Source organism: Artemia franciscana, chromosome 10 (genome assembly GCF_032884065.1).
Source record: "Artemia franciscana chromosome 10, ASM3288406v1, whole genome shotgun sequence".
Taxonomy (NCBI): Eukaryota; Metazoa; Arthropoda; class Branchiopoda; order Anostraca; family Artemiidae; genus Artemia; species Artemia franciscana.
Window position 1 is genome coordinate 3,925,963 of NC_088872.1, and position 13,128 is coordinate 3,939,090.

The 13,128-nt window shown below is 35.2% G+C and overlaps 1 protein-coding gene across 1 annotated transcript in view; it reads right to left on the bottom strand.

Moving 5' to 3' along the window:
* Window positions 1–7,229: 7,229 nt before the first annotated feature.
* The window catches only part of LOC136031674 (neurotrophin 1-like), a 35,609-nt gene continuing 29,710 nt past the window's right edge, over window positions 7,230–13,128 (bottom strand). The window contains exon 5 of the mRNA XM_065711350.1: window positions 7,230–7,477. Coding sequence (XP_065567422.1) covers window positions 7,291–7,477 — 187 coding nt within the window. The 3' untranslated portion in view covers window positions 7,230–7,290. The remainder of the gene's footprint in view (window positions 7,478–13,128) is intronic.

A 13,128-nucleotide genomic window follows, 5' to 3' on the forward strand; every position in this document is an offset into this window, starting at 1 on the left:
GTGGAGAAGGAGGCCTAGTTGCCCTCCAATTTTTCGGTTACTTAAAAAGGCAACTAGAACTTTTAATTTTTAACGAACGTTTTTATTAGTAAAAAATATACGTAACTTAAGAAATAACTTACGTAACAAACTTTCATAACCTTATATTTTTATTATGTATACGAGGGGGTTTGTACCCTCGTTAATACCTCGCTCTTTACACTAAATCGTAAGTTTTGTCCCAATTCTTTAAAAATGACCCCTGAATCAGAAAGGCCGTAGAATAAATAGTTGAAATTACTAAAAATACTTTAGCATAAAGAGCAAGGTATTTATCTCCTCCTAAATACCTCGCTCTTTATGCTAAAGTATTTTTAGAACCCCTCATATGCGTAATAATCTCTGTTCGTTTTAAGTTTCAATGCTACTTCTTCCTTTCATTTGAAAAAACGTTTTCATGTTTATTTTTCATTGTTTTCTTATAGTAATGCAAGAGAATCCTGCGCCCTTTTCATTGAATTTTTCTTCCCCCATGACAGATTCCTCCAAGGAAAGATCCTCCTACATAGCCCCCTATTCTCAGCCCCACCCCCAAACAAAATAAAATCCCCCTGAAAACGTCTGTACACTTCCCAATAACCATTACTATATGTAAACACTGGTCAAAAATTGTAACTTGCAGCCCCTCCCCCAGGGATTGTGGGGGAGTAAGTCATCCCCAAAGACATAGTTATTATGGTTTTCGACTATGCTCAACAAAATAGCTATCTCAAAATTTTGATCCGTTGAATTTGGGAAAAAATGAGCGTGGGAGGGGGTCTAGATGCCCTCCAATTTTTTTGGTCGCTTAAAAAGGGCACTAGAACTTTTCATTTCCGTTAGAATGAGCCATTTTTCGACATTCTAGGACCACTTGGTCGATACGATGACCCCTGGGGAAAAAAAACAAAAAACAAATAAACACGCACCCGTGATTTGTCTTCTGGCAAAAAATACAAAATTCCACATTTTTGTAGATAGGAGCTTGAAACTTCTACAGTTGGGTTCTCTGATACGCTGAATCTGATGGTGTCATTTTCGTTAAGATCCAACGATTTTAGGGGATGTTTCCCCCTATTTTCCTAAATAAGGCAAATTTTCTCAGGCTCGTAACTTTTGATGGGTAAGACTAAACTTGATGAAACTTATATATTTAAAATCAGCATTATAATGCGATTCTTTTGATGTAACTATTGATATCAAAATTCAATATTTTAGAGTTTTGGTTACTATTGAGCCGGGTCGCTCCTTACTACAGTTCGTTACCACGAACTGTTTGATCTTCAGTTCTAAAAAATAAATACTTTAATTGAATTATATATTTGTTTCTCTACTGAATAGAGCTGCCTTGAATTTTATTGACTACACATTGTAAATGTAAATGACAAATCAAGTACAATGTAAAATTGAGTAAAACGGGAAGAGAAACACAGAAAACAAATAAAAAACAAAATTCAATAGCACAGACGCAATATACACAATAAGACACAAGACACAGTAAGACATAATAGACACAACAGACGCAATAAGAAGTACCATACATTTAATGACACAATAAGACACAAGACACAATAAGACACAATAAGACACAATAGACACAACAGACACAATAAGAATTGCCATACATTTAATGGCACAATAAGACACAAGACACAATAGACACAATAAGACACAATAGACACAACAGACACAGTAAGAAGTGCCATACATTTAATAGCACAATAAGACAGAATAAGAAGTGCCATACATTTAATGGCACAATAAGACACAAGACACAATAAGACACAATAGACACAGTAAGAAGTGCCATACATTTAATAGCACAATAAGACAGAATAAGAAGTGCCATACATTTAATAGCACAATAAGACAGAATAAGAAGTGCCATACATTTAATGGCACAATAAGACACAAGACACAATAGACACAATAAGACACAATAGACACAACTGACACAATAAGAAGTGCCATACATTTAATAGCACAATAAGACAGAATAAGAAGTGCCATACATTTAATGGCACAATAAGACACAAGACACAATAGACACAACAGACACAGCAAGAAGTGCCATACATTTAATGGCACAATAAGATACAAGACACAATAAGATACAATAAGAAGTGCCATGCATTTAATGGTTTCAAAGGAACATCATGCGGTAAATATTTACGTATTCACATGATTTAGCAGGAAAAAAAGTGAATCCAAAATCTGATTCCTTTTTCATCCCCTTTCCAAATATAATAATTGCTTCCGGGGAAAATTCTATTTTGAGCCCTTATAGGGGCTCACATAAACCCATAGTTATCAAAATTTAAAAACGTGTTTCTGAAAAACACTTTCCAGTGAGAAAAAAATTTCATCTCTATGTGATTCACTATTGTAATTATTATTTTCATTAGTTATTAGTCAAGTAGTAAAATGCTATAAAGAAAAAAAATTGCACTTATTGTTATAAAGAGCCTGAAAAACCTCAAAAAAGGCGTAAAAACAAAACAAAAAGTAAACCATTGGACTAACCATTCTTGATAACCCTTAAGGGGAAACTTATAGCCTCCACTTTGAACAACAAGGAACATCAAATTTTTTTTATGGGTTGCACTATGTATTCTTTTTTGTCAAACAGTTCGCGGCAACGAACTGTAAGTAAGGAGTGACGCGGCTCAATAGTAACGAAACTCTGAAAAAAACAGAATGTATATGAAGAATCGACTTATTATGCTGATTCAAGATACACAAGATTCATTAAGTTCAGTTTTAGCCATCAAAGGCTACGAGCCAGAGAAAATTTTCCTGATTTTTAAAAAGAGGAAAATATCCCCCTGAGAGTCAATGAACCCTAATGAAAATCAAACCATAAGGTTTAGCATGTTAGAGAACTCTAATGTAGAGGTTTCAAGCTCCCATCTTCAAAAATGTGGAATTTTGCTTTTTTTTTGGCCAAAAGAAAGATCATGGTTGCGTGTTTACTTCTTTTTTCCCCAGGGGTGATCATATGGATCCAGTAGTCCTAGAATATCGGGAGAGGAGTAATTTCAAAAAAAAACACAATTTATGGTCTCTTTTTGAATAGCCAAAAAGATTGGAGGGCAGCTAGACCCTTCTCACGCTCCTTTTTCACCACAGTAGTTTGATCAAAATTTGAGATATCTTTCTTCTTCAACATAGTCGAAAGGTCCACTAACTATACCTTTAGAGATAATATCCCGTGGGGAAAGGTCCTTAAGATATGAAATTTACCCGTTGTTTACAAATAACACTTGTTATTGGAAAGTATGCATACATTTCTGGGTTTGGAGAGGGGGATAGGGATTTCTATTGCTAGGGGACTTTTTCTTAGAGAGTTAAGTACCTGGGGATGAAGTTTTCACGGAAATTTGCATTGGGGGAATTCACCAGAATTCCTATACGAAATTCTTTTTATTTGTCTTCCTTTCTCTTTGCCTACTCAATTTACATGATGAGATGTTAAGGGTAATTGTCCAGGGTAAATTTTCACCGGTATTGAATTGCCTAGAGGATCTTTCCGTGAGGGGGGAGGGGCAAATATCCCAGCCTTATTTAAAAACAATCACATATCAAATAAAATAAAACAAGTTTTTCAACTGAAATTAAGGAGCAACATTAAAACTTAAACCGGAAAGAGGTTATTATGTATATGAGAGGGGTTGCCCCTCCTCAATACCTCATTCTTTACACTAAAGTTTGCCTTTTTGTCACAGTTCTTCTATAACGACTCCCAAAAAACAAGGGTCGGATAATTAGAACAATAAGAAACGTTTTAAAAGAACTGAAAACTTTAGTGTGAAGAGGGAGGTAGTGAAGAGGGCGCAGTCCCCTCATATACCTAATATTTTCTGTTCATTTTAAGTTTTAAGGTTGCTCCTAATTTTCAGCTATAAAAAAATAGTTTGTTTTCGTATTTAATTGCTAATGGGGCACTGAGACACTATAGAGTTGTTTAAGACTGTGTTTAAAAGCCAATTTTTATATCTAATTAGTTTTTAACTATTTTTTTAATCAGCTCATAGTCTTAAAACTGTAGACAAGCTAACACATTGCCTTTTAGAGCCCCATTAAGGGCTCAAACTGTAATTTGCCCAAGAAGCGATTAATGAACTATGAAAGAGAATAAAAAAGTATCAAATGATTAATTTGCTTTCTTCCTAGCTAAATTTTGTGAATCTGTACATATTTACCCTTCATGCGTATTCATGTATATATAATTTTTTCATTTAGTGTTTATTTTCTTTCAAACTTTTGAAATCCCACCTCATCTCCTTTCATTGGCATTGCATTTCAAAACTTTTCAAAGAGATGCATAAAATTTAGCTTTAAATGCCATCTATTCTTATCTTTACTTCAAAAGCATCTTTTATCGAAATATTATTTTCATTCAAGTAACAGCCAAATAATGGTTTCGTATTATTATAATTCTACAAAAATAATTTCTGAAAAAATTACGTGGCATAATTATGCTACATAACGGTACACAACATCCTGGGTGTTCGTTGATTTTGTTATTATCCCCTTCAATGTGTCAGCAGATGGCAACATTAGGGTGTATGATGCTGTATCTCATAGCGGCCCAAGAACTAATTCCCCTATGTAACAGGTTAAAGGGAAGGAGATACTATGTATGCAGATAGTAAGCTCGCCAGAGTTTTTTGTTTCCATTACTGAAAAAGCATGTCAAAAAGGTGCAAAATATAGGAACTATAGAAGCTGGGGTATGTTATGTAGTTTAAGTTGCACCCACCGATTGAAGCAAATTTTATTAGACACTACTCTGCAATAGGTAGTGAGAGAGAGAGGGAGAGAGAGAGAGGTCGGTATATTTAAAAACTATCGTATCATAGCTAAATTAAGTTTTTTTTTTACAAAATCATACATTTAAACAAAAATCACACACTACGACTCAGCATTAAAAATTGATGTGAAGAAAGGCACAAATGAGTTGGCATAACGATTAGTTCGTAATTTAGGGAGTTCAAGTTTGTTTTGTAACCGAGTTCGGCTATTGGGAGGGTCTGGTGCGGGTAGTATTGATCGGTGACTCTTACTGGCTAGGACGGATGATGTTAAGTACGGAAAATGATGGATGAGGAGGTTTCTAGTAGTTAAGGGAGTCAACAATTGGGAGACCAAGATATGTCATTTACAGTTCTGGAGCAACCTACTGTCGCATCACAATTAACTTTAAGTCCTTCAGGAGCTGGGTTTCAGTCGAAGAGTGCGACATTTGTCTCTCAGCGTTAAACTAAGATACATCTTTGAATTTTCTCAACTCAGCACGCCAATTGTTTTCAAGCACCAATAATATTTGCCTGGGGTTGAACACAACGTTCGCGTAGGCAATAAGAGATAATGCCTTAGAGATAAAAGGCAATAAGATGCCTTTTAAAGTAAGAGAGGTAACCACTTGGGACTGCACATCCAAAGATTATTTAATTATTCAGAATAAATAAGTACCACTATCCCAAGATATGAATGTCACAAGCACTGTTTAAGCTTTGTAACGTTCAATTATTAAATGCCCTTGGTCCATCGAATGAAAAGCACGACTGACATCATAACTTCATAGAACAAGTTATACCCTGATTCTTCAGCATCAACCGAAACCAAAGCAGTGCCGTCTGTGCATGAGCACATCTTATTCCTTCCTGAGACCTAAATTGATATCTCGGCATATAACATTCACTACCAAGTTCAGACATCATCAACTTGTCAAAATTACTGCCAGTAGCTATTGCCACTGGTTGATATGATGAGCACTCGTTTAAGGCTTCGTTCTTTTTAGAGACAATCGTAAAGAAACCGGTCGAAAATAAAAAAGCAACTATTCGACTAGTCCCGATGTGAACATTTTTGATTTATGTCAATCTGGATTTGTAAACTTGTATTCTTTGTCCTTTTTGTGTTCAATATTACGTATGTATCCAAATAGCTATGGCTTTCAATAAGTATGTGACAAATGCGTGCTCAGCAGAAATCCCGAACCTTGTGCCCCTCAACGTGAAAAGATAGGTACCCATAGTTTAACTCGTAAATACTGTTGATATTTTATGTTAACGTTATTATAATTCAGTAGAAATGGACACAAAAAAAATAAATAAAGAGATTATTCTCTTCGAATGGCGAATCTAGGGGGGACCTGGGGGTCTCTCCAGATATTTTCTGACGTCCTGCTTTTCACTGTTTTTTATAATAAGTTTTTCAATTTGGTCAATTATTGTTGCCCTTGTCACACTACCCCAACAGTAAAAAATGTTTACTGTTGGCACCCTGGTCATATTGCTCCTAAGATTTCTCTCTAGAATTTTCCTTGCTCTCCCGCTAGTTTGAAGGAAGGATTGAGATTTATGATGTAAATGATTAACTGAAATACGGTTAAAATGGTGATTATTCTGATTGCTGCCAATAGTTTTCCAAGTATCACCAACTAGTTGGCTATCAGGATTTGGTTACCACGAAAACCTCTAATGTGGCTGAAAATGTGAATCTTATTTGTGACAACCACTTCTTGCTTTTTGAGAAATGCCGATTGCTTATTCAAAAATGTTGATTCACTGACTATCTTAACTGAAGAAGTGACTCTTTTATGTTACTGCTTTTCAAGACCACGGGTTCTTGTATTAAATCTACCTCATCATAAGTCTCTGGAATACTGAGGGTGGCTTGGGATTGAGGTCTTAGCTATTATGTGTAATATCAAGAAGTATATAAACCTCAAAGGGTTTTAAATGGTAGTTACTGAGATGGATTGGTCGCATTCTTAGATACAATGAGAGGCAGATCTGTTGGAAATGTCTAAGACCGGCTGGAGCAAAGAGTGGCTGACGACCATGAGGCCACTAGAAACTAGTTGGCAAGCTTGGTAAGCTGCATCGACAAATTTTGAATACCACGATGGGTCCCAAAATAGCTTGGAACAAGATGTCAGCCTGGGCTTTCCCTTCTCTTTAATATTTTTATATTTCATTGACTAGATGGTAAAATTTACTCATTATTTATTACAGTTCCCTGTACATGGCAAATAGTATCTAGTTACCTTATGGGGAATCGGAAAAATAAATTTTAGAAATCAGTCTAACCATCAGAACAGGAAGCATTGCTTTCTAATCCTAAAAAGGAGGATATCCATAGAATTGACAAAGCTTACTTTACTATTGGAAAAGATAAGCGTTTGGAAAAATTAATAAAGAAGCTAAAAGAACTAAGTATATTAAAAATAATTATAAAAATAGATTCTTAAAGGATGCTGTATACCTAGTAGCTTTCAAAGCCACCTTGATAACAAGCGCAACTAGCAGGCAATTTAAATGACTCAATAAAAAATGGAAACTTGTACTCATTAGGGTCATAGGCAATCATTCTGTGATATACACTTTTTTGAAGACAGCGGGTTTCATAGCAGGCTGGAATTTTCGGGCATGGTCCTCCTTCAAATTGAGGCCTGGAAAGAAAACACGTATTAAAGAAGCTTTTGTAGAAGTTTCCTGGGTTAGCTTTATTTTTAAATACACACCAACTTCAAATATTAGATACATGTCAGTAGGTTGTCCTGCGTTTAAAAAAATGATATGCGTCAAATTGTGTCAGGCTATTTTGAGGGAGAACATAATTGTTGGTCCTACGATTTATGACCTCTTTCTTTTATTTTAATGAGTCATTTATAATAAATTTAGCTGTAATTAATTATGTTCTGCTATCTCCATAGTTTTTTCTTGAGTACTTTATAATGCATATAACCAACCCCCGCTCCCCATTGAACTTTCTAGCTGAAGGGCCATGAAACGGAGATCAGCACCACCGGTTTGGACCTTAGGGGTCCTGTGTCGTCTTACCTACTGATTTATTACTTACTTTATACTGTATAGGAGATACTTTCTATGTGATTCCTAGGGATTGCCTACTTTCAATATCGTGTACGCCTAAAAACACATGCCACATGTTCCACGAAGTATGTCATACGGATAGAGGAGATGTGCCCGTAGCAAATATTTGCCGCTCGTTGCGGAATACAACGTTGCGTGCCGCTGATGTGCCACTCGCTGCGTGATCCAAGATGTACAACAAGGAGTGAAGAGCGGAGAGATCCTTCTGTATTTTTATGTCTATTACTATGTCAAAACCTTGAGAAAAAGGCATATGAAATGATTCGCACATTCAATCCTTTTTGTGAAGCACACCAATATTTTCCTTTGTAAATGTTTCAGGTGGAAAAAAAGTTGGCCAAAGTTGCAAAAGTTGGGTGTAGAGCGTATTAGTTACGTAAGCGCCGTGATAACCCTGAAACTTTGTTCAAAATGAATGTGCTTTAAATAACCATACTTACTAATAATCTTTTAAGTATCATACAAGTCATTGCAATTTTAATATATTTTTGAGACAGGAAAAACATGGGAAATCCCAATGTACATTAAGGTTTTTGTGTTGCAATAGCCTAATTGTAAGGGATCGTAAATTTAACAATAGTAGAGGAAAAACTTTTGACAATTCCAAATTATTCCTCCCAAATAGAATTTGGAAATAAGTTGTGTACTAACTGCCGATTTGTTAACATTTACGGGTAATTTAGGTAATGGTCCTGAATCGTCCGATTCTCAGATTTAAAGTTGACTAAATTATTTAAGTCAATTAAGGTACTTGTTAATTATTCAGAACAAACTCAAGTTCTGGATCTGAATGTAAGATTGAGAAAACTGTTTTCATAGCCACAAAGATAAATGACGGGTGACAGAATGAATCGGAATTATATAATTTGGGCTATTTATTTGTACATTAGAATGTGGAGTGGATGTTGGTAAAGCATAGTGGGTCTACCTTTAAAATGTTTTAGCTATAATTATTCTACATATTATGAAGTTAGAATGGTTTTCCATTTTCACACTGTCCAAATACTTTACCCCCACCCCTCAATACGTAAATATGTAGCTAAACTTATATAAGTCCAATGCATACTGTCATCCATCAATTATCTTTGTGCTTATGAAACCGGTAATCAATTTACAATGCAGAATCACCCAGAAAGTATCCAGCCCTGCTACCCCTTACCACTGCTACCCCTACTCAGCGTAGCGAACGTGGTCCACAAATGATGCGGTCATTTTAAAATCATAACACTCAGTAATTGATGTTTTGCACCAGAGTTCCTGCGTTACAGAGACATTACCTTAAAATCTGTACGAAATAGTTTACGTCAATTGATTGCGTTATTACTTCGCTAATTCTTACTAAGAGATGCCGTAGATAGTTTTGAGGGAAGAGCAGTGCGGTCTTAGGAAGGCAAAAAAATACGTCGATAGAATTTTTGCTCTTAGACTAATAACTGTGAAGTTTCTGAACTATCAAACCCCCTTTGTTTTCAGTTTGATAGATTATGACTTTAATTTATTGTAAATCTAGCTGTAATTGATTTTGTGATGCTATTTTCGTAGTTTTGTTTTGCGTACTTTAGTTTATTTAAGAAACGTCATCTTTGCATTTCTGAGGGGTTCTTCATTTTAAAAATCGTGCGCTTTACGTAAGACGTGCCACACGTGGATTTAAGCCTATCATACGTGTTGCAGAGAGGTGCAGCATGATAGAAGTGTGCAGTGTAACAAGTGGTGTTCTCCGATGTACAACAAGTGGCAGAAAGCAGGCAGCCTCTTTGAAGTTTTTATTGTTTTCAAAAGTAGAGCTGTGACAAAAAATCTAACTTTAGTGTAAAGAGCAAGACTTTCATACACAGAATAATTGTTATTCGTTTCAAGTTTTAATATCACTCCTTATTTTTAGTTAAAAAAGCTTGTTTTTTATTTAATTTCTGAACGTTTTTCAACTAATATAGGTTCAAATTTGGCTCACCGTACACAGGAAATTAAAATAAATTTCCTTATTTATTTTGGCAGATTTATCAAACAGTTCGTGGTAACGAACTGTAGTAAGGAGCGACCCGGCTCAATAGTAACCGAAACTCTAAAAAATGGAGTTTTGATACCAATAGTTACATAAAAAAGAATCGCATTTTAATGCTGATTTTAAATATATAAGTTTCATCAAAATCAGTTATACCCATCAAAAGCTGCGAGCCTGAGAAAATTTGCCTCATTTTAGAAAATAGGGGAAAACACCCCCTAAAAGGGGGTATAATCTTAACGAAAATCACATCATCAGATTCAGCGCATCAGAGAACCTTATTGTAGAAGTTTCAAGCTCCTATCTACAATTAAGTAAAAAAAAACTAATTTTTTTAGCTGAAAGTAAGGAGCGACATTAAAACTTAAAACGAACAGAAATTAATCTGTATATGAAATGAGTTGTCCCCTCCGCAATCCCTCGCTCTTTACGCTAAGGCTTTTAATTGTTTTAAAAAGTAGAATTGTGGCAAAGAGTCAAACTTTAGCGTAAAGAGCGAGGGATTGCTGAGGGGACAACTCATTTCATATACGGATTAATTTCTGTTCGTTTTAAGTTTTAATGTCGCTCCTTACTTTCAGCTAAAAAAATTAGTTTTTTTTATTTGATTTCTGAACGTTTTTGAATTAATGCATGTTTGGTTTTGGCTCTCCGCACATAAATTATTAAAATGAAATTTGTATATTAATTCTTTTTTTGGCTAAATGGCTTTCTCTTAGTTTTGATCAGACGATATTGAGAAATAAGGGGTGGAGAAGGAGGTCTAGTTGCCCTCCAATTTTTCGGTTACTTAAAAAGGCAACTAGAACTTTTAATTTTTAACGAACATTTTATTAGTAAAAAATATACGTAACTTAAGAATTAACTTACGTAACAAACTTTCATAACCTTATATTTTTATTATGTATACGAGGGGGTTTGTACCCTCGTTAATACCTCGCTCTTTACACTAAATCTTAAGTTTTGTCCCAATTCTTTAAGAATGACCCCTGAATAAGAAATGCCGTAGAATAAATAGTTGAAATTACTAAAAATACTTTAGCATAAAGAGCAAGTTATTTATCTCCTCCTAAATACCTCGCTCTTTATGCTAAAGTATTTTTATAACCCCTCATATGCGTAATAATCTCTGTTCGTTTTAAGTTTCAATGCTACTTCTTCCTTTCATTTGAAAAAACGTTTTCATGTTTATTTTTCATTGTTTTCTTATAGTAATGCTAGAGAATCCTGCGCCCTTGTCATTGAATTTTTCTTCCCCCATGACAGATTCCTCCAAGGAAAGATCCTCCAACTTAGTCCCCTCTCCTCAGCCCCACCCCCAAACAAAATAAAATCCCCCTGAAAACGTCTGTACACTTCAAAATAACCATTACTATATGTAAACAGTGGTCAAAGTTTGTAACTTGCAGCCCCTTCCCCAGGGATTGTGGGGGAGTAAGTCATCCCCAAAGACATAGTTATTATGGTTTTCGACTATGCTGAACAAAATGGCTATCTCAAAATTTTGATCCGTTGACTTTGGGAAAAAAATGAGCGTGGGAGAAGGCCTAGATGGCCTCCAATTTTTTTGTCACTTAAAAAGGGCACTAGAACTTTTAATTTTTGTTAGAATGAGCCCTCTTGCAACATTCTAGGACCACTTGGTTGATACGATGACCCTTGGAAAAAAAAAAAAAAAAAAAAAAATAAATAAACGCACCCGTGATTTGTCTTCTGGCAAAAAATACAAAATTCCACATTTTTGTAGATAGGAGCTTGAAACTTCTACAGTAGGGTTCTCTGATACACTGAATCTGATGGTGTCATTTTCGTTAATATCCTACGACTTTTAGGGGGTGTTTCCCCCTATTTTCCTAAATAGGCAAATTTTCTCAGGCTCGTAACTTTTGATGGGTAAGACTAAACTTGATGAAACTTATATATTCAAAATCAGCATTAAAATGCGATTCTTTTGATGTAGCTATTGATATCAAAATTCAATTTTTTAGAGATTTGGTTATTATTGAGCCGGGTCGCTCCTTACTACAGTTCGTTACCACGAACTGTTTGAAAATGTGGAATTTCGCATTTTTTGCCAGAAGATAGATCACGGATGTGTGTTTATTTATTTTTTGTTTTTTTTCCCAGGGGTGGTCGTATCGACTGAGTGGTCCTATAATGTCACAAGAGGGCTCATTCTAACGTAAATTAAAAGTTCTAGTGCCCTTTTTAAGTGACAAAAAAAATTCGAGGGCACCTAGGCCCCCTCCAACGCTTATTGTTTCCCAAAAGTCACCGGATCAAAATTCTGAGATAGCCATTTTATTCACCATATTCGATTAACCTAATAACTATGTCTTTAAGGACGACTTACACCCCCGTAGTCCCCGTGGGAGGGGCTGCAAGTTACAAACTTTGACCTGTGTTTACATGTAGTAATGGTTACTGGGAAGTGTACAGACGTTTTCAGGGGGATTTTTTTTTGGTTTAGGGAGGAGAGTTGAGGAGGGGGGTTATGTGTGAGGATATTTCCATGGAGGAACTTCTCATGGGGGAAGATAATTTCAATGAAGGGGGCGCAGGATTTTCTAGCATTATTTGAAAAAAAAACAATGAAAAAATAAACATGAAAAGTTTTTTTCCTACTGGAAGTAAGGAGCAGCATTAAAACTTAAAACGAACAAAAATTATTGCGCATATGAGGGATTTACCTCCTCGTTATACCTCACTCTTTACGCTAAATTATTTTTAGTAATTTCAACTATTTATTCTATGGCCTTTGTGATTCAGAGGTCATTCTTAAGCTCAGAGGGAATTGGGACAAAATTTAAGCTTTAGTGTAAAGAGCGAGGTATCGAAGAGGGTTGAACCCCCTCATATACGCAATAAAAACATACGAATATAGAAGTTCGTTACGTAAGTTAATTCGTAAGTTATGTATATTTTTTACCGAAGAAAACGTTGGTAAAAAACTAAAAGTTCTAGTTGCTTCTTTAAGTAATCAAAAAATTGGAGGGCAACTAGGCCTCCTCCCTCGCTCCTTTTTCCCAAAATCTTCCGATTAATTGCAATTAATTAATATGCAAATTTCGTTTTAATTATTTATTTGTGGAAAGCCAAGATCGAAACATGCATTAATTCAAAAACATCCAGAAAATAAATAAAAAAACAAGTTTTTTAAAATGAAAGTAAGGAGCCACATTAAACTTAAAACGAACAGAAGTT